The sequence below is a fragment of the Aquarana catesbeiana genome, linkage group LG09, assembly GCF_042186555.1.
Source record: "Aquarana catesbeiana isolate 2022-GZ linkage group LG09, ASM4218655v1, whole genome shotgun sequence".
Taxonomy (NCBI): Eukaryota; Metazoa; Chordata; class Amphibia; order Anura; family Ranidae; genus Aquarana; species Aquarana catesbeiana.
In genome coordinates, this window is record NC_133332.1 from 6,222,340 (window position 1) to 6,242,125 (window position 19,786).

At 45.7% G+C, this 19,786-nt stretch overlaps 1 protein-coding gene across 1 annotated transcript in view; it reads left to right on the forward strand.

The window, feature by feature from the left end:
* The window catches only part of LOC141107401 (xaa-Pro aminopeptidase 2-like), an 86,947-nt gene that overhangs the window by 23,811 nt on the left and 43,350 nt on the right, over positions 1-19,786 (forward strand). Inside the window, exons 5-9 of the mRNA XM_073598108.1 lie at positions 1,663-1,767; positions 2,173-2,259; positions 5,132-5,278; positions 9,687-9,788; positions 12,132-12,213. Coding sequence (XP_073454209.1) covers positions 1,663-1,767; positions 2,173-2,259; positions 5,132-5,278; positions 9,687-9,788; positions 12,132-12,213 — 523 coding nt within the window. The remainder of the gene's footprint in view (positions 1-1,662; positions 1,768-2,172; positions 2,260-5,131; positions 5,279-9,686; positions 9,789-12,131; positions 12,214-19,786) is intronic.

Genomic DNA, 19,786 nt, shown 5'->3' on the forward strand with positions numbered 1-19,786 from the left:
TAACTTTACTGTTGTCTTATTTATTCATTAAAAAAAGTGTATTTTTTCCAAACAAAATGCGCCTGTAAGATAAGCTGCGCGGTGTGAAAAATAAAGTATTTCAACGACCGCCATTTTATTCTCTAGGGTGTCTGAAAAAAAAAAAGTTTGGGGATTCTAACAAAAAAAAAAACTGATTTTAACTTGTAAAAAATAGGCTTGGTCCTTAACCGCTTCCTGACCAGCTGACGCAGTTTCACTGCGGCAGATGGCACGGGTGGGCGAAGTTACGTTGCCTAACGTCGGTCGCGTGGCCGCCTAGGGGGCGTGCGCCCCCTAAGCGGACGCAACGATCAAATTCCTTTCAGAACCGATCAGTCTCCAGGCCCAGGCCAATGATTTCCAGCCTGGACCTGCTGATCGGTTCTGACGAATGAAGTTCTTCCCCTGCCTGTCTAAGTGTAAACACAGGCAGGGTAAGTAAATGGCATCTCCCCTTGTGGAACTCTCTTCCGTTCCAGAGAGAGGAGAGAGGACATCTAAACGTGAGTTGCACCAACTCTACACTGACACAGTACACATAGGCACACATTTCGCCCCCCCCCAGTTAACCCCTTCACTCCCTGTCACTATGTCACCCAGTGCAGTGTTCATATTTTTCTTTGATCACTGTACTGGTGTCATTTGTGACACTAATTAGTGTTAGGGTACTTAGTACCCTGTTTCCCCCGAAAATAAGACCTAGCGTGATTGTCGGTGATTGTCGGTGATTGTCGGTGATTGCTGCAATATAAGCCCTACTCCCCAAATAAGCCCTACCCTGTTTCCCCGAAAATAAGCCCTACCCTGAAAATAAGACCTACAAGGACTTTAACTAGAGTTTGTTTGGAGGGTAGGGCTTATATTGCAGCCATCACCAACAATCACGCTAGGTCTTATTTTCAAGGGGAAAAAGGGTAGTAGCCCCAGATAGGTCTAGGGACCCCCCTAAACCCCCCTAATAAAGGTTTAACCCCTTGATCACCCCCTGTCACCAGTAATCATGTATTAGTGTGGGATGGGAGGAGCCTGTGATACTTATGTACATGGGAGGAGCCTGTGATACTTATGTAAATGGGAGGAGCCTGTGATACTTATGTACATGGGAGGAGCCCGTGATACTTATGTACATAGGAGGAGCCTGTGATACTTATGTACATGGGAGGAGCCTGTGATACTTATGTACATGGGAGGAGCCTGTGATACTTATGTACATGGGAGGAGCTGTGATACTTATGTACATGGGAGGAGCCTGTGATACTTATGTACATGGGAGGAGTCTGTGATACTTATGTACATGGGAGGAGCCTGTGATACTTATGTACATGGGAGGAGCCTGTGATACTTATGTACGTGGGAGGAGCCTGTGATACTTATGTACATGGGAGGAGCCTGTGATACTTATGTACATGGGATTTTTTTTATTTTTTATTTTTAATAAAATTGCAAATATATCAAACTTCTCTCACATTGTCACTATGGGGGATTGTTTGTAGAATTTTGAGGAAAATAATGAATTTAATCCATTTTGGAATGAGGCTGTAACATAACAAAATGTGGAAAAAGTGAAGCCCTGTCAATACTTTCTGTGAACACTTTTTAATAACATAATATATATTACAATGTATATTTTTTTCATTGTAGGTGATGCGGTGGTCACTATGACAAGAGCAGCCTTGTTCACTGACAGCCGTTACTGGACCCAGGCCGAGCGCCAGATGGACTGCAACTGGGAGTTGCAAAAATCCGGTCAGTTATTACCTCTGCCATAAAAATATTTTAAATCAAAATAACCTTTTTAATAGACTGTAATTATATAGGTAATAGGAGCAGCCATAATAGTCGTGCCTTGCTGAGTCACTCTGCGCAAGGAGAGAGAGAGCAGATCTGTGGGAGGGGCCCAGCAGTCTCCACCCACTACAGGCTGCCTGTAGAAAATGACTGCAGGAGGGGGCGGAGACAAGACCAGTTCCCCCTGCACAAGGAGAGAGGGCAGCAGTGAGCGGTCTTTTTTTACAGGAAGTCTCACACTGGATGACCGGACAGGACTCTTATATTTAGACAATATTTGCTTTTCCAGGCATTAGGTAGAGGTTTGCCCAGGAAACTTGTAACTGTCACACAATCTGACATGTATTTGTATATTGTTTTTAGTGTCACTTTCTGCCATGGTGTCCTGGATTGTGGAAGAGGGGAAATCCGGAGATTACATTGGCTTTGATCCATTCCTCTGGTCAATCAGTAAGTTTTGTTTCTCCATCTCTCAAAATGATTGTAAAAGCTTTTCAAAAAAGATCTTATACTAACCTGCTCTGGTATTGCACAGAGCAGTCCCGTACCTTCTCTTCTAGAGTCCCCCTTCAGCGCTCTCCTTCTTCTGCCAAGTTCCCCCTCAGCAAGCCGTGTGCTTGAAGGGGCACCCATGCAGGCGCGCTCCCAAGCTAGGCTGTGTGTCTATAGACACACAAAGCTAGGCTCAGCTACACCCCCCTACCATTCCCTCCTCATAGGGTTTGACTGACAGCAGTAGGAGCCAATGGTGATGTTTACATTGAGGGTCAGCAATTGCTTACATTGAGAGTCAGCAATTCCTCATACTGATGAAGGGTTTTTCTTACATTTATGGTCATTGGGACAAGGGATACCATTGGTTGACAGTTAAAAGAAAGAACGTCCTTTTACATTAGTGATCTGTGGAGAAAGTTTCCCCTTTAATTTGGGATCAGTCCTCCTCCACATTGATGGACATGGAAGAAGGGTCAGTGGGACAAAACGATACCAATGGTTGACAATTGAGGGGGGAGAACATCCTTTACATTAGTGGTCAACGAAGAAGGCTTCCCTTATATTGGAAGTCAGTAGTTTAACACATTGATGGAAATTAAAAAAGAGCCTTCCTTATATTTTTGATCAGTGGAACAAGGGATACCATTGATTGACAATTAGGGGAAGAACATCCTTTACATTAGTGATCAATGAAGAAAGCTTCACTTACATTGGAAGTCAGGAATTTAACACATTGATGGACATTGAAGAAGGGCCTTCCTTACTTTTATGGTCAATGGGACAAAGAGATACCATTGGCGGATAGTTGGAGGAAGAATGTCTTTTACATTAGTGATGAGTGGAGAAGGCTTCCCCTTACATTGATGGCCATTGAAGAAGGACCTTCCATACATTTATGGTCAGTGGGAAAAGTGATACCCTTTGTATAAAATTGGAGAAAGAAGAAGAGCCTTTATATTTTTGGTCAGTGGGACAAGGCATACCATTGGTTGACAATTGGGGGGAAAACATTCCTTACATTAGCGATCAACGGAGAAGGCTACCCTTATATTGGAAGTCAGTAGTTTAACACATTGATGGACATTGAGGAAGGGCCTTCCTTACTTTTATGGTCAGTGGGACAAGAGATACCATTGGCAGGTAGTTGGAGGTAGAACGTCTTTTACATTAGTGATCAGTGGAGAAGGCTTCCCCTTACATTGATGGCCATTGAAGAAGGACCTTCCATACATGTATGGTCAGTGGAAAAAGTGATACACTTTGTATAAATTTGGAGAAAGAAGAAGAGCCTTCCTTATATTTTTGGTCAGTGGGAGAGGGGATACCATTGGTTGACAATTGGGGGAAGAACATCCTTTACATTAGTGACCAACGGAGAACGCTTCACTTACATTGGAAGCCAGTAGTTTAACACATTGATGGACATTGAAGAAGGGCCTTCCTTACTTTTATGGTCAATGGGACAAAGAGATACCATTGGCGGATAGTTGGAGGAAGAATGTCTTTTACATTAGTGATCAGTGGAGAAGGCTTCCCCTTACATTGATGGCCATTGAAGAAGGACCTTCCATACATTTATGGTCAGTGGGAAAAGTGATACCCTTTGTATAAAATTGGAGAAAGAAGAAGAGCCTTCCTTATGTTTTTGGTCAGTGGGACAAGGGATACCATTGGTTGACAATTGGGGGGAAAACATCCTTTACATTAGTGATCAACGGAAAAGGCTTCCCTTATATTGGAAGTCAGTAGTTAACACATTTATGGACATTGAAGAAGGGCCTTCCTTACTTTTATGGTTAGTGGGACGAGAGATACCATTGGGGGATAGTTGGAGGTGGAACGTCATTCACGTTAGTGAAGAGTGGAGAAGGCTTCCCCTTACATTGATGGCCATTGAAGAAGGACCTTCCATACATGTATGGTCAGTGGGAAAAGTGATACCCTTTGTGTAAAATTGGAGAAAGAAGAAGAATAGCCTTCCTTATATTTTTGGTCAGTGGGACAAGGGATACCATTGGTTGACAATTGGGGGAAGAACATCCTTTACATTAGTGATCAACAGAGAAAGCTTCACTTACATTGGAAGTCAGTAGTTTAACACATTTATGGTAATTGAAGAAGGGCCTTCCTTACTTTAATGGTCAGTGGGACAAGAGATACCATTGGCAGATAGTTGGAGGAAGAATGTCCTTTACATTTGTGGTCAGTGGAGAAGGATTCCCCTTACTTTGGTAGTCATTGAACAATTGCCTCATTTTATTTATGGTCAGAGGGACATGGACCCTCAGATTCGTAGACTATTGGAGGAAGAATGTCTATTAGATTATTGGTTCTGTTAGTGGTTAGTCAAGGAACCACTAGCAACCTTGGGGAGATCTCTGGTTGAAAAAGGCTGGTCTGATCCCTGTGTAAGCCTTATGATAGATGGTGTCAAAGCTCAGACAGTGTTAAAGACTTTTTTTCCTCTCCATCATGTGACGGTGTTCAGGTTGGGTGAATAGTCATTCAGGCCCAAGCATTGCATCTTAGGAGGAAGGGGAGAAGGTCAAATGCTCCCCCATTAGTGGAAGTGTCAGGTATTTCCAAGAGCTCCAATGTGAGAATGGAGCATCATGGAAGCGTGCCACAGGCATCCAATGGACTGTCAAGAGTACCCGTAATATTACCCTAAATTAGCAAAGTGACACATTTCACCTAAAGTTAGATATACTACATTTTAGGCCTGGGAAGTATATCGATCTTATTATAAGTTCTACCCACACAGATATTCCTGTAATATCTCTTTTATTTTCAGTATAAATATATTCTGTTTTGGTTCCTCTCCTAGATGAATGGGAGTCATACAACAATTTGTTTGAAGGAACTGGGAGGATTCTGCGATCAATATCCGTCAATCTAGTGGATGTGGTGTGGGCGAGCCAGCGCCCTCCTCTGCCCGATAATGAAATCTATGCAATCCCTGAGGAATTTCTAGGTATGAAATTTATCGGATTTATTATTCATTGACATGTCTAAGGAGTAAGGAGCATTCATGTGACCAAATAAAACCCACATCAAGCCTGGCGTAAATATCAATATACAGTATTATTAATTTTGTATGGCAGCACAATGCATTAAGGCAATGCACATGGGTTGCAGTGCATTTCACTAGAAATTATCGGTCGTGTCTGATTTTCAGAATGTTATAGTGTGTTAGCTGCCTATTATTTTTAGCTATTAAAGACTCGCTCATCCATGTCTTTATGGACCTTGCTTTGTGCACTGGTGCGCAGTCATGTTGGAACAGGAAGGGGCCGTCCCCAAACTGTTCCTACAAAGTTGGGAGCATGAAATTGTCCCATATGTCTTGGTATGTTGACGCCTTAAGAGTTCCCCTCACTGGAACTAAGGGGCCAAATCCAACCCCTGAAAAACAACCCCACACCATAATCCCCCCTCCCCCACCATAATCCCCCCTCCACCAAATGGTTTTCACCACAAAGCAAGGTCCATAAAGACATGGATGAGCAAGTTTCCACCAGATGATTTGGACCAGTGCACAAAGCATCCCAAAGGTGTTCTATCGGGTTGAGGTCAGGACTCTGTGCAGGCCACTCAAGTTCCTCCACCCCAAACTCGCTCATCCATGTCTTTATGGACCTTGCTTTGTGCACTGGTCCAAATCATTTGGTGGAGGGGGGGATTATGGTGTGGAGTTGTTTTTCAGGGGTTGGGCTTGTCCCCTTAGTTCCAGTGAAGGGAACTCTTAAGGCATCATCATACCAAGACATTTTGGACAATTTCATGCTCCCAACTTTATGGGAACAGTTTGGGGATAGCCCGAACAAGAAAAAAAATCGCTGCTCCAGGTGAGACGAGGAAGCCTAATGGAACTGGTGGGTGCCCGCCCCGGCTCACCTCCGCAGACAGTAAAAATTAAAGAATTGGCTGCACACCACAGTAATGATCCAAGATCCTTTATTGGACATCCCAAGTGACACCACAGGACTAGAATGCCTGGTAGATGCGTTTCACACAGTGCAGATGTGCCTAATCATTACCCTTCTTGTTCCAACATGACTGCGCACCAGTGCACAAAGCAAGGTCCATAAAGACATGGATAAACGAGTTTTGGATTGGAGGAACTTGACTGGCCTGCACAGAGTCCTGACCTCAACCCGATAGAACACCTTTGGGATGAATCAGAGCAGAGACTGTGAGCCAGGCCTTCTCATCCGACATCAGTGCCTGAGCTCGCAAATGCGCTTCTGGAAGAATGGTCAAACATTCCCATAGACACACTCCTAAACCTTGTGGACGGCCTTCCCAAAAGAGTTGAAGCTGTTGTAGCTGCAAAGGGCGGAGCCAACTCAATATTGAACCCTACGGAGTATGACTGGGATGCCATTAAAGTTCCGTAAAGGCAGGTGTCCTAATACTTTATGGTGTAAGTGAGATTTAGTGCACATATGTTGACACATTACAAAAATGTAAATAAGCCCTAAAAAATGGACCACATGCACGCTTAAAACAACTGTGGTCATGATTGTTTTGTTTTTTTTTGAAAGCCCATGGCATGTGAAACACACTCAAAAGCTTCACCCGGTGCCAAAAAGATGTGCACACACATAAAGAGTGAAACACAAAAACGTGCAAAGGGTGTATAAAAGCCCTCTAAAATCAGAGGGCCTTGCCCTGATCCCCCCGGGGGGGGCATGAGGCTCCAGACAGGGACTGGGGTACTTTACACTTGGTCCATCTGGCCAAAACCAGATGGACCCCTTTCTCTAGAGGGTCTGCCGAAACAGACCCACCCAAGTACTTGGTGGGGCTCTCCCCGAAGGGAGACCCCATGAGAGAGGGTGAACTAAGCCAGAAGGCCATTTCCACCCCCCTCCGAAGACCTACAACCCTACCAGTCACACGTGCAAACAACGTGTACTAACATAAAAATAAAAAAGTGACTAACAAAGGGCTTAAATAAAAGAAAGTGGGGGGAGAAGGAAGTGGAGAGGAGAGTGAAAAGTGGCCATTGTGTGAAACAATGACCAGGCCCTCCGGCCAGGAATCAAAAATTCCTCCGGTCCCAGCCAAAAGGCCCGGCCCAGGAGGCAGGTGGAAAAAAAAAAAGTGTGATATGGTGCAATGACCGTGGTGCCATAAATCAAAGTGACCCTCACTCACAGTGATTGTATGGCACCCCTGGACTGCCACTCCAGGGGCACATACACCATATGGGCTTCTTTTCAGGTCATCATTGTGGTGAACTTACCAGCCATGAAAAGTGATATAATAACAAATGAAGGATCTGGGGCCTGGGAGTTCCAGACATCAGACGATACTACCGTGCCATAGCCCTACAGAGGATACTTGACTGGCGTTTCCATGCTCGCTCGAAACTTTGGGTTCCCCTGGAGAAATGCCTACCAGGTAGAAACTTATCCTATGCACCCTGGTTGCCCCGGGAACATAGGGGATTATCGGAGACGACCTCCCACCTGGCGGCTCATGGGGCTGTCGGTCTGGGATAAGATTAACCCGCTGCTGAAGTTGGCTCCCCCTATGTCCCCATTGGCTCTGCTGGGTGGTTTCCTCTGGTTCCCCCCGGGCGAGCAATTGGGCTTCTTTGAGTCATGGGTAGAAGGTGGAGACGCCAGTTGTGGTAACCTCATGAAAGACGGCAGACTCTTGAGTTATGACGCCTTGCCTGTTGGAAGACAGGGTTCACAGATGAACTTTTGGAAATACAGGCAACTACACCACTTCTTCCAAGTACACGGCCACATGATTAGAGATTCCTCGTCCCTCACCCAACTTGAACGAATTTTCACTGCGGAAGAACCGAAACCTCACCTAATTTCGGAACTATACCAACTCCTAGGCTCGGCTGCCCCCCCCAAACTACACCTGCCTACGTTCGGCGATGGGAGACTGACCTGGGGCTAACTTTTACAGAGACGCATTTATCCCACCTATACCACCTCACCCACTCGTCCTCTATAGACTCCAAAACTCAGGAGACGAATTTTAAGCTATTGTCTCGTTGGTACAGGGTGCCAGCAGACTTGACCCGTTTTTATTCCTCCACATCCGAGTTGTGCTGGAGAGGCTGTGGACACCGAGGAACGTTAATACACATATGGTGGGCGTGCCCCCCGCTTAAACCCTTTTGGGATAGATAGATGTCCCCTTCTCTCCGATACACTTTCTCCTGCATGTCCCCCCCGATCCCACTCCACCAGTACAAAAAAAGGGCGTTGCCTCATCTGTTGAATGCAGCGAAGCGCTTGCTTCCAATCTATTGGAAGAAAGCCAGGATTCCCACTCGAGAAGAGTGGATCAATGGGGTGAGTGCAGTTCTGGAGGCCGAGGAGTGGGTGGCTGTCTGTAAGGGTTCCAGAGACCGATTTCATAGCATCTGGGTGCCCTGGACTGAATATGCTTCAGATCCTGACAAGGTGCCTTCTAGTTTAGATATTGCATTATTGGAATTGGCGGATCCCACACTTAAGGACCTCAGGATGGCTAGAGCCCGGGAGGCGGCCCCATCCCCCCCCGGGTAAGCCATAGAGATTCAATTTTATTCTTAGATACCTGAACTCTGGCATGGTGTGCCCATTGCAGACGTGGACGATGCTCATCTCTAATCTACCGGTAACCTGGTCCAACCTCCCTACCCTGTCCACCTTTCTCCTCCTTCCTCTTCCTTTCCTCCCCTCTACTGTTCTTTCTTTTCTTAGTACGCTTTACAAGATGAAATTCTCTTTCCCCTTTTTTTTATTTCCTTTTTGTTCATATATTGCAGATACTTGGGGAATTCATGCGGGATTGTTGGTTAGAAGTTGACTCACATAGCCCCAATGCCCGTGGGACAGACCCAGTACTACTGGGAACTCTGACAGTCCCGTTTGGGCACAAACTACTGCTCCCTGGTTTCCCTGGTGTATGGAGGGGTTGGGGGCAGTTTGATGGAGGCTACTGCCCCCCCCCCCCCGCCCCAGCCACCGGACCATACACCTCGCACACCTCTGATGACAACCCACCCAGGGTTTACCCCTGGGGTTGGGATACTTCTGGGCTAGATTCTACGCTATCTATGGCTTTCACATCCCCGCAACCTTTATACTGTTACATTGTTGCCCCCCCCCCCCCTTTTCGGGCCTCCCAGACTCTCCCCATACCTAGAGCTTCTCCTTTTGTATATGTCTCTGTTCAACCTACTCACTGAAAAATTGTCACCTAAACGACCCTGCGTGGTCGTCGGTTTTATGTCTCTACAAATTGTTGGACATGTCTTGTTATGTGTTGATTTGAAAATAAATGCTGATTATACAAAAAAAAAATGAAGGATCCGGTAGTGAAAGTGTTGTCATCGTCACTTTTATATAACATTTGTGTTACAGGGAACAGCTGGCAGGAAAAGGTCAACACAATTCGGAATCAGATGGAAGTTCACCCCCAAAAGCCAACTGCTCTGCTTCTCTCCGCTCTGGAGGAACCTGCATGTAAGTTAAAAAAAAAAAAAAAAAAACGAGAGGAAATGTTGCCGGGACAAAAGTGTAAATATTTCCGTTACACGGCTACAAAGCTAAGGAGAAATAAGGACACACTGATTAGGAGGAAGGCAAATCAAACCCGCATGCGGGACTATCGCTATTTCACCCCAATGAGTGGAAAAAAGTCCTTCCTGACCTCACAAGGGAGAGTTGGATCCAGGAACCCCTTCAGCAGATTTTACCCTCTATTTGCGCTATTGAGTATTATTGAGTTGCTATTGAGTTTTATTGTCAAAATTATGGTATACTCCGCGCTCAGGATACTATCGGGTGGCAGCCTCCCCTAATTGGTTCCCAAAGGGAACTTACAAAAGATAAAATCACAGAAGTGGGGTGAGTGGCACTGTAGAAATGCGTTAAAAAAACGAATTCGGGACGAAACTAATTGCCTATGTCCATTTTTCAGTTCTTTGCCTGCATTACTGCAATGCAATACTATAAATGGCCCCTTAGGCAGAGTGAGGAGGAGTCAGTGTAAATCATGTATGGAGCTCCCTCTAGTGGACGTCTCTATATTTTAATATTATCACCAAAAATATGGAAGTAGCAACTCAAAAATATACATTGGGTGAAAAATATACTATACTTTTCTGTTACTTAAAAGAAAAACAAAATGTAGGCTTTCGTTCGAATAGTTGTTACCCAAATTTTACAGCTGCGCCATGGAGCAGAAGTGGATGGCTTACCTTACCAAGGGGTCCCTTGTTTCCGTAAAAGCTGTCAAAGATTCCTACTAACTTGTGAGAGATTTTCTTGTTTTCTTCTTCTTCTTGTTTGTCTTTGAAACAGGAAGTTAAGGGAAATCTCCTGATGGGGGACACAGACAACTCCTGATAGGGCTTTCTACGCTCTATCCAAAACTAAACAAAAAAAAAAAAAAAAAGTTTTGTATGGAGTGTTTCATTCAGTTACATAGTTTTTACAGTCCTTCGGAATGAATCCCACCACCTCCACACTGTGACCAGGTTTGGAGACGAAGTTATTCAAGGAAAAAAAGTATTAGCTGCCATGCTGCTTCCTTATCAGACAAACTTGAGTTTATGTTGTAATAATAGCAGTGGTCCATACATACACTATATTGTCATAAGTATTGGGACTCCTGCCTTTACACACACATGAACTTTAATGACATCCCAGTCTTAGTCTGTAGGGTTCAATATTGAGTTGGCTCCGCCCTTTGCAGCTATAACAGCTTCAACTCTTCTGGGAAGGCTGTCCGCAAGGTTTAGGAGGGTGTCTAAGGGAATGTTTGACCATTCTTCCAGAAGAGCATTTGTGAGGTCAGGCACTGATGTCGGATGAGAAGGCCCGTCTCGCAGTCTCCACTCTAATTAGGTGTTCTATTAGGTTGAGGTCAGGACTCTGTGCAGGCCAGTCAAGTTTCTCCACCCCAAACTCGCTCATCCATGTCTTTATGGACCTTGCTTTGTGCACTGGTCCATATCATTTGGTGGGAGGGGGATTATGGTGTGGGTTTTTTTTCAGGGGTTGAGCTTGGCTCCTTACTTCCAGTGAAGCGAACTCTTAAGGCCTCAGCATACCAAGACATTTTGGACAATTTCATGCTCCCAACTTTGTGGGAACAGTTTGGGGACGGCCCCTTCCTGTTCCAACATGACTGCGCACCAGTGCACAAAGCAAGGTCCATAAAGACATGGATGAGCGAGTTTGGGGTGGAGGAACTTGACTGGCATTAACAGAGTCCTGACCTCAACCCGATGGAACACCTTTGGGATGAATTAGAGCGCAGACTGTGAGCCAGGCCTTCTCGTCCAACATAGTTACATAGTAGGTGAGGTCGAAAAAAGAAAAAACAAGTCCATCAAGTCCAATTTATGTGTGTGATTATATGTCAGTGCATGACCTCACAAATGTCCTTCTGGAAGAATGGTCAAACATTCCCATAGATACCTTCCTAAACCTTGTGGACGGCCTTCCCAGAAGAGGTGAAGCTGTTATAGCTGCAAAATGCGGAGCCAACTCAATATTGAACCCTACGGACTAAGACTGGGATGTCATTAAAGTTCATGTGCTTGTAAAGGCAGGAGTCTAGGTAGATAGACCTACACTGGTGACCTGATGACTAGTGGGGTGATGGTGAAGAAGCCACAAGATAGGTGGAGGAAGCCAAGGGCAGCATCCCAATACTTTTGACAATATAGGGTATGTTTGGTGATCCTCATATTACCATACCAAAGGAGGCATCATCCCCATGATATATACACAAGAACTGGAAATGTAGTGTATATCGGGTACCACTTCTTCATTGACCACGTTCTTTGCCTTCTTTAGGGCTCTTCAATCTCCGAGGACAGGACATTCCATACAACCCTTTCTTCTACTCCTATGCAATGCTGACTAAGGACTCCATCAGGTACCGGACTTGTATTGTGAAAAGCTGAAGACAAATTCCGCTAAATACTGTTTGCCTCCAAATTACACGACCCCGGGGCAATTTCAGGAACGCAACAACACTCTAAATAACAGAATTAAAACAGTTTAGAAGCCCCCCACAACCCCCATGAGGGTTTTATTGATAGGGGCAGAACTACCCGGACTTGCGACCGGGCCCTGGCGTTCCACTGCTGCTGTGGGAGGGGCTCCAAAATGGCAGGAAGGGGGGCCACTGTAGAACACGTGAAAGGGTCCCGCTACACTGCTGTAACCCCCGCGACATGCTTCCGACCTGCTTGTGATTTCCTTGCAACTTCCTTTGCGACTTTTGCGATTTATCAATGCAGTCTATGACACTCAAATCACACCAAAGTCGCAGAAAAGTAGTGCAGAAAACCTTTTTTTTTGTCACTGAGACTTGAGTCCAATTGATTAAGATGCACCCATTGAAATGAATGTGTTTTGACCTGTAATGCAATGTTACAGGGCCTTGAAAAAGTATTCATACCCCTTGAAATTTTCCACCTTTTCTCATGTTACACCCAAAAACGTAAATGTATTTTATTGGGATTTTATGTGATAGACCAACACAAAGTGGCACATAATTGTGAAGTGGGTGGAAAATGATAAATGATACAAATAAATATGTGAAAAGTGTGAGGGGGGGGGCATTTGTATGGCGCCCCCCCGGAGTCAATACTTTGTAGAACCAGTCTTTTTGGGGATGTCTATACCAGCTTTGCACATCTAGAGAGGGCATTTCTGCCCATTCTTCTTTACAAAATATCTCAAGCTCTGTCAGATTGGATGGAGAGCGTCTGTGAACAGCAATTTTCAAGTCTTGCCACAGATTCTCAATGTGATTTAGGTCTGGACTGTGACTGGGCCATTCTAACACATGAATATGCTTTGATCTAAACCATTCCATTGTAGCTCTGGCTGGATGTTTCGGGTCGTTGTCCTGCTGGAAGGTGAACCTCCGCCCCAGTCTCAAGTCTTTTGCAGACTCTAACAGGTTTTCTTCTAAGATTGCCCTGTATTTGGCTCCATCCATCTTCCCATCAACTCTGACCAGCTTCCCTGTCCCTGCTGAAGAAAAGCATCCCCACCACATGATGCTGCCACCACCATGTTTCACGGTGGGGATGGTGTGTTCAGGGTGATGTGCAGTGTTAGTTTTCCCCCCACACATAGCGTTTTGATTTCAGGCCAATAAGTTGAATTTTGGTCTCATGTGACCAGATCACCTTCTTCCACATGTTTGCTGTGTCCTCCACATGGCTTCTCACAAACTACAAACAGGACTTCTTATGACTTTCTTTCACCAATGTCTTTCTTCTTGTCTCTTCCATAAAGGGCAGATTTGTGGAGAACACGACTAATAGTTGTCCTGTGGACAGATTCTCCCACCTGAGCTGTGGATCTCTGCAGCTCCTCCAGAGTTACCATGGACCTCTTGGCTCTTCTCTGATGAATGCTCTCCTTGCCTGGCCGGTCAGTTTAGGTGGACGGCCATGTCTTGGTAGGTTTGCAGTTGTGCCATACTCTTTCCATTTTCCGATGATGGATTGAACAGAGCTCCGTGAGATGTTTAACCACTTGACAACTGGGCACTTAAACCCCCTTCCTAACCAGACCAATTTTCAGCTTTTGGTGCTCTCACATCGTGAATGACAATTACTCAGTCATGCAACACTGTATCTTTATGAAATTTTTGTCCTTTTTTTCACACAAATGGAGCTTTCTTTTGGTGGTATTTAATCACTGCTGGGTTCTTTATTTTTTGCGCCGTAAAAGAAAAAAGACCGAAAAATCTGTAAAAAAATACATTTTTCTTCATTTCTGTTATAATATTTTGCAAATTAGTAATTTTTCTTCATATATTTTGGCCAAAATTTATACCGCTACATATCTTTGGTAAAATTAACCCAAATCGGTGGATATTATTTGGTCTTTGTGAAAGTTATAGAGTCCAAAAGCTATGGTGCGAATATCTGAAAATTGATCACACCTGAAGTACTGACGGCCTATCTAATTTCTTGAGACCCTAACATGCCAGAAAAGTACAAATACCCCCCAAATGACCCCTTTTTGGAAAGAAGACATTCCAAGGTATTTAGAAAGATGCATGGTGAGTTTTTTGAAGTTGTCATTTTTTCCCACAATTCTTTGCAAAATCAAGGTTTTTTTTTTACTTTTTTTTTTTCCCACAAAATTGTCATATTAGCAGGTTATTTCTCACAGACCGCATATGCATACCACAAATTACACCACAAAACACATTCTGCTATTACTCCCGAGTACGGTGATACCACATGTGTGAGACTTTTACACAGCGTGGCCACATACAGAGGCCCAACATGCAGGGAGCACCTTCAGGCGTTCTGGAGCACCCAGGCCAATTCTGACATTTCTCTCCTACATGTAAAAATCATCATTTATTAGCTAGAAAATTACATAGAACCCCAAAACATTATATATGTTTTTTTAGCAAAGACCCTAGAGAATACAATGGCGGTCGTTGCAACTTTTTATCTCGCACGGTATTTGCGCAGCAATTTTTTTAACGCGTTTTTTTGGGAAAAAAAACTGTTTTGTGCTTTACAAAAACCAAAACAGTAAAGTTAGCCTAATGTTTTTGCATAATGTGAAAGATGAAGTTACGCCGAGTAAATAGATACCCAACATGTCACCTTTCAAAATTGCACGCGCTTGTGGAATGGCGCCAAACTTTGCTACTCAAAAATCCCCATAGGCGACGCTTTAAAATTTTTTACTGGTTACATGTTTTGAGTTACAGAGGAGGTCTAGGGCCAAAATTATTGCGCTCACTCTACCGATCGCAGCGATACCTCACATGTGTGGTTTGAACACCGTTTTCATATGTGGGCGGGACTTACGTATGCGTTCGCTTCTGCATGCAAGCACACAGGGACAGGGGCGCTTTAAAATTTTTTTTTTTTTTTTTTATTGTTCATTTTACTTTATTTGTTTTAGTTTGATGCTTTTTTCCAAAAAAAAATTTTTGACCACTTTTATTCCTATTACAAGGAATATAAACATCCTTGTAATAGGAATATGGCATGACAGGTCCTCTTTACAGTGAGATATGGGGTCAATAAGACCCCACATCTCACCTCTAGGCTGGGAAGCCTGAAATAAAAAAAAAAAAAAACGATCCTGGCTTCGATCGTAGCGGTGAGTCGGTAGAAGCGCGGGAGGGGGGACATCCCCTCTCGCCTCCCGTAAGAACGATCAAGCAGTGGAACAGCCGCTATGATCGTTCTCATGGTGTAGGGAATCGCTGGCTGAAAAAGCTGATATCTGAATGATGCCTGTAGCTGCAACCATCATTCAGATATCTCCACACAAAGTCAAGGATGTTGTATGATGGCCGGCGGGCGGGAAGTGGTTAAAACGCTTTTTTTTTTTAACACAAAGTTGTCCATTTATACAATATTTCTACCACATAACATGTACATACCAAAAATGACACCCCGAAATAGATTCTCCTGCTCCTCCTGAGTACGGCGATACCACATGTGTGAGACTTCCACAGCCTGGCCACATACAGAGGGCGAGTACAGCTGAGCATGGCTGGGTATGGCAGGGTATGGCGGGGTATTGCGGAGTATGGCGGGGTATTGCGGAGTATGGCGGGGTATTGCGGAGTATGGCGGGGGCGGGGTATTGCGGAGTATGGCGGGGTATTGCGGGGTATGGCGGGGTATGGCGGAGTATGGCGGGGTATGGCGGAGTATGGCGGGGTATGTCGGAGTATGGCGGGGTATGTCAGAGTATGGCGGGGTATTGCGGGGTATGGCGGGGTATTGCGGGGTATGGCGGGGTATGGCGGAGTATGGCGGGGTATGTCGGAGTATGGCGGGGTATGTCAGAGTATGGCGGGGTATGGCAGAGTATGGCGGGGGCATGGCAGAGTATGGCGGGGGCATGGCAGAGTATGGCGGGGGCATGGCAGAGTATGGCGGGGTATGGCAGAGTATGGCGGGGGCATTGCAGAGTATGGCGGGGGCATGGCAGAGTATGGCGGGGGCATGGCAGAGTATGGCGGGGGCATTGCAGAGTATTGTGGGGGCATTGCAGAGTATTGCACAGCATTGCAGAGTATTGTGGGGGCATTGCAGAGTATTGTGGGGGCATTGCAGAGTATTGTGGGGGCATTGCAGAGTATTGCACAGCATTGCAGAGTATTGTGGGGGCATTGCAGAGTATTGCACAGCATTGCAGAGTATTGTGGGGGCATTGCAGAGTATTGTGGGGGCATTGCAGAGTATTGTGGGGGCATTGCAGAGTATTGCACAGCATTGCAGAGTATTGTGGGGGCATTGCAGAGTATTGTGGGGGCATTGCAGAGTATTGCACAGCATTGCAGAGTATTGTGGGGGCATTGCAGAGTATTGCACAGCATTGCAGAGTATTGTGGGGGTATTGCAGAGTATTGTGGGGGCATTGCAGAGTATTGCACAGCATTGCATAGTAGTAGGGATGGCTGAGCATGGATGGATGGATGGATGGATGTCTCTGTGCAGCGCTGTGGGCACTACACATACAGCCCACAATGCTGCAGACATCCATCCATCCCCCTCCCCGCTCACTGTGTACCGATCGGTACACAGGAGGGGAGGAGAGGAACCGGCGTCATCAGATGACGCCGGTCTGTTTACATGTGATCGCGCCGGGTTCTCGATCAGCGGCCATTTACCGGGATCCGTGATGCGCCGGGTCCTCTGGACCCGGCGGTCACGGATGTGTTCGGGTGCGCGCCCCAGGGGGCGCGCGAGAGGGGAATTCTGGGAGGACGTCATAGTACGTCCACCCAGAGTTATCCAACCGACCTGCAGCCGTCATTCGGCTATGGGCCGGTTGGTAAGTGGTTAAAGCTTGGGATATTTTTTTATAACTTAACCCTGCTTTATACTTCTCCGCAACTTTATCCCTGACCTGTCTGGTGTGTTCCTTGGCCTTCATGATGCTGTTTGTTCACTACGGTTCTCTAACAAACCCCTGAGGGCTTCACAGAACAGCTGTATTTCTACTGAGATTAAATGACACACAGGTGGACTCTATTTTCTAATTAGGTGACTTCTGAAGGCAATTGGTACCACTAGATTTTAGTTAGGGGCATCAGAGTAAAGGGGGCTGAAAACAAATACCCCCCCCCCACACTTTTCACATATTTATTTGTATCATTTATCATTTTCCTTCCACTTCACAATTATGAGTCACTTTGTGTTGGTCTATCACAAAAAATCCCAATAAAATACATTTACGTTTTTGGTTGTAACATGACAAAATGTGGAAATGTATGAATACTTTTTCAAGGCACTGTATATGTCGCAAGTCACATGATAAGTTGCAGCAGTGTGGACCAGGGCGGCAGGAACCTTTTTTTTTTTTTTTTTGTCTCTGCGACTTGAATCGCATTGATTAAGATGCATCCATTGAAATGAATGTGTGTTGCATGTCACGTGATAAGTTGCAGCAGTGTGAATCATGGCTTATAAAGGGCTTTGCGGCGGGAGTAAAGGGTCCTGGGATCAGTGGTAAGAGCCCTGGGCTCAGAGGGAAGGGTCCGGGGACCAGGTTGAAGAGTCCCAGTGGTCAGGGAGGCCCTTCATGGTTTCTTGCACCAGGTCCCTGAAGGTTCTAGTTACTGTCTAGTTAGGGGTGAGGGATATAGACACAGCATCCCACCAGAGCATCCCACCAGAGAATACACAGAAGGGGGAGCCTAAAAATGACTCTGGGTGTCGGGTTTTGGAGACCGGGTCATTTGGATAGTGTATCACCAGTTCTGAGGCACATCATTAATGGGTTCATTAGCAGGTCTCCACCAACCCAGCAGTCCCGTCACCTCACTCTCAGTGACAATGTCTGTATGTTACTATTGGATGCAGGAAACACACTTCTTCATAACGCCATGCTTGTGCCCCTTCACCATATCTCTCTCCCAGTGACTCCAGGCTAAGTCATAGATCCTCTGTGCCGCGACACCCCTCTCAGTATGTGGGGAACCGGTCACCAGTGAAGGGGCCAAGCATAACACCCCTTCACTATCAGAGTATCCAGCTTTCCTGCCATATCACCTGTTTCCTGGCTGGTTGGCTGCTTTAGCATTTGACACAAACACAGTAGTCCTAAGCAACGAGCAATATAGTGTCAGGAACCATGAATCAGATGGAGACAGAAAATGCAGTAAATTTCACACCATTTAACATAGTGGTAAATATGGTACAAATAGTAAACATAGTCAAAACATAGCCAGGGTTCAGTAGCCAAATCAGGTAGTCGGAACAAGCCAGGAAATAAGGAACCAGAAGGGACGCCAGCCAGGCAAGTCTTCAAACAGGAACACAGCAGAGAGTCTCTAGATATATTGACCAAGGCGAAGGCACAGGAGATCTAATCCATACAGCTTAAATAGCCAGCAGGGTTTGTTAACGAGCAGGATATGATCACCAGGTGAGTCACTGTGGAATAATAAGTTCTGGCAATTAACCAACAGCTGAGCAAACCTGAGCTCTGAGAAGGGAGGGCTGAGTCCAGCCCTGACATTACCCCCTCCTCAATGACCCTTCCCCCTCAGAGGGCCACCAGGTTTGAGGCGAAAGCATTTATGGAAAGCACGGAGGAGGACAGTGGCATGTCTGAGGATGAGAACCAAGAGCACTCCTCTGGACGGGTAGGACAAGACTTCAAAAAGTGACCTGCCTGGCCACAATAAAGGCACATTATCTCCCTCCCCCTAAAGGTCCTCTCATCCGCAGAGAGATGTGTGAAGCCCAACTGCATGAGTTCTACCTCACTGGCAGACTCAGTACCAGGAGGCATGGGAGGTGAGGGAGGCAAGGGTAGGACTGCTAAGCTCGAAGCAAAAAGTACATGAGGCATCCGCAAGCGCTCCTTACAGGAAGGTCTCTCTCAGAGTCTGGAGACAATGAGAATGGAAAACGCGATCAATTTCTCCAGCTCAGTGGGTATATCTTGGGCTGCTATCTCATCTTCGATGTTATCCGAGAGACCATGAGAAAGAGCAGCCACGAGGACCTCATTGTTTCAAGCAACCTCTGCTGCCAGAGTACGGAACTCAATAGAGTAGTCGGTAACAGTTCTTATATTTTAATGGACATGAGGCTCTTGACAGCAGAATCGGAGCGTGCGGGAATGTCAAATACCCTTTTAAAGGAAGCCACAAAGTCTGGTTAATTCAGGATAACAGGTTTTTGCATCTCCCATAGATGGTTTGCCTAGGCCAAGGCTCTCTCGGAAAGCAAAGATATCACAAAGCCTACTTTGCTTCTGTTCGTGGGAAACACCTGGGGCAACATCTCAAAGTATATCTCAATCTTGTTGAGAAGCCCTCTGCATTGGACTGGATTGCCTCCAAATCGCTGGGGAAGCAGAGCGGAACCAAACATATCTCTTATAGAGGTAACACTCAAGGAGGGTGCCTGCACAGAGACTGGAGCAGCAGCAGAGATGGCCTGCAACACAGGTTGTACCGGAACAGCCACAGTGGGAGATTCCAGGTG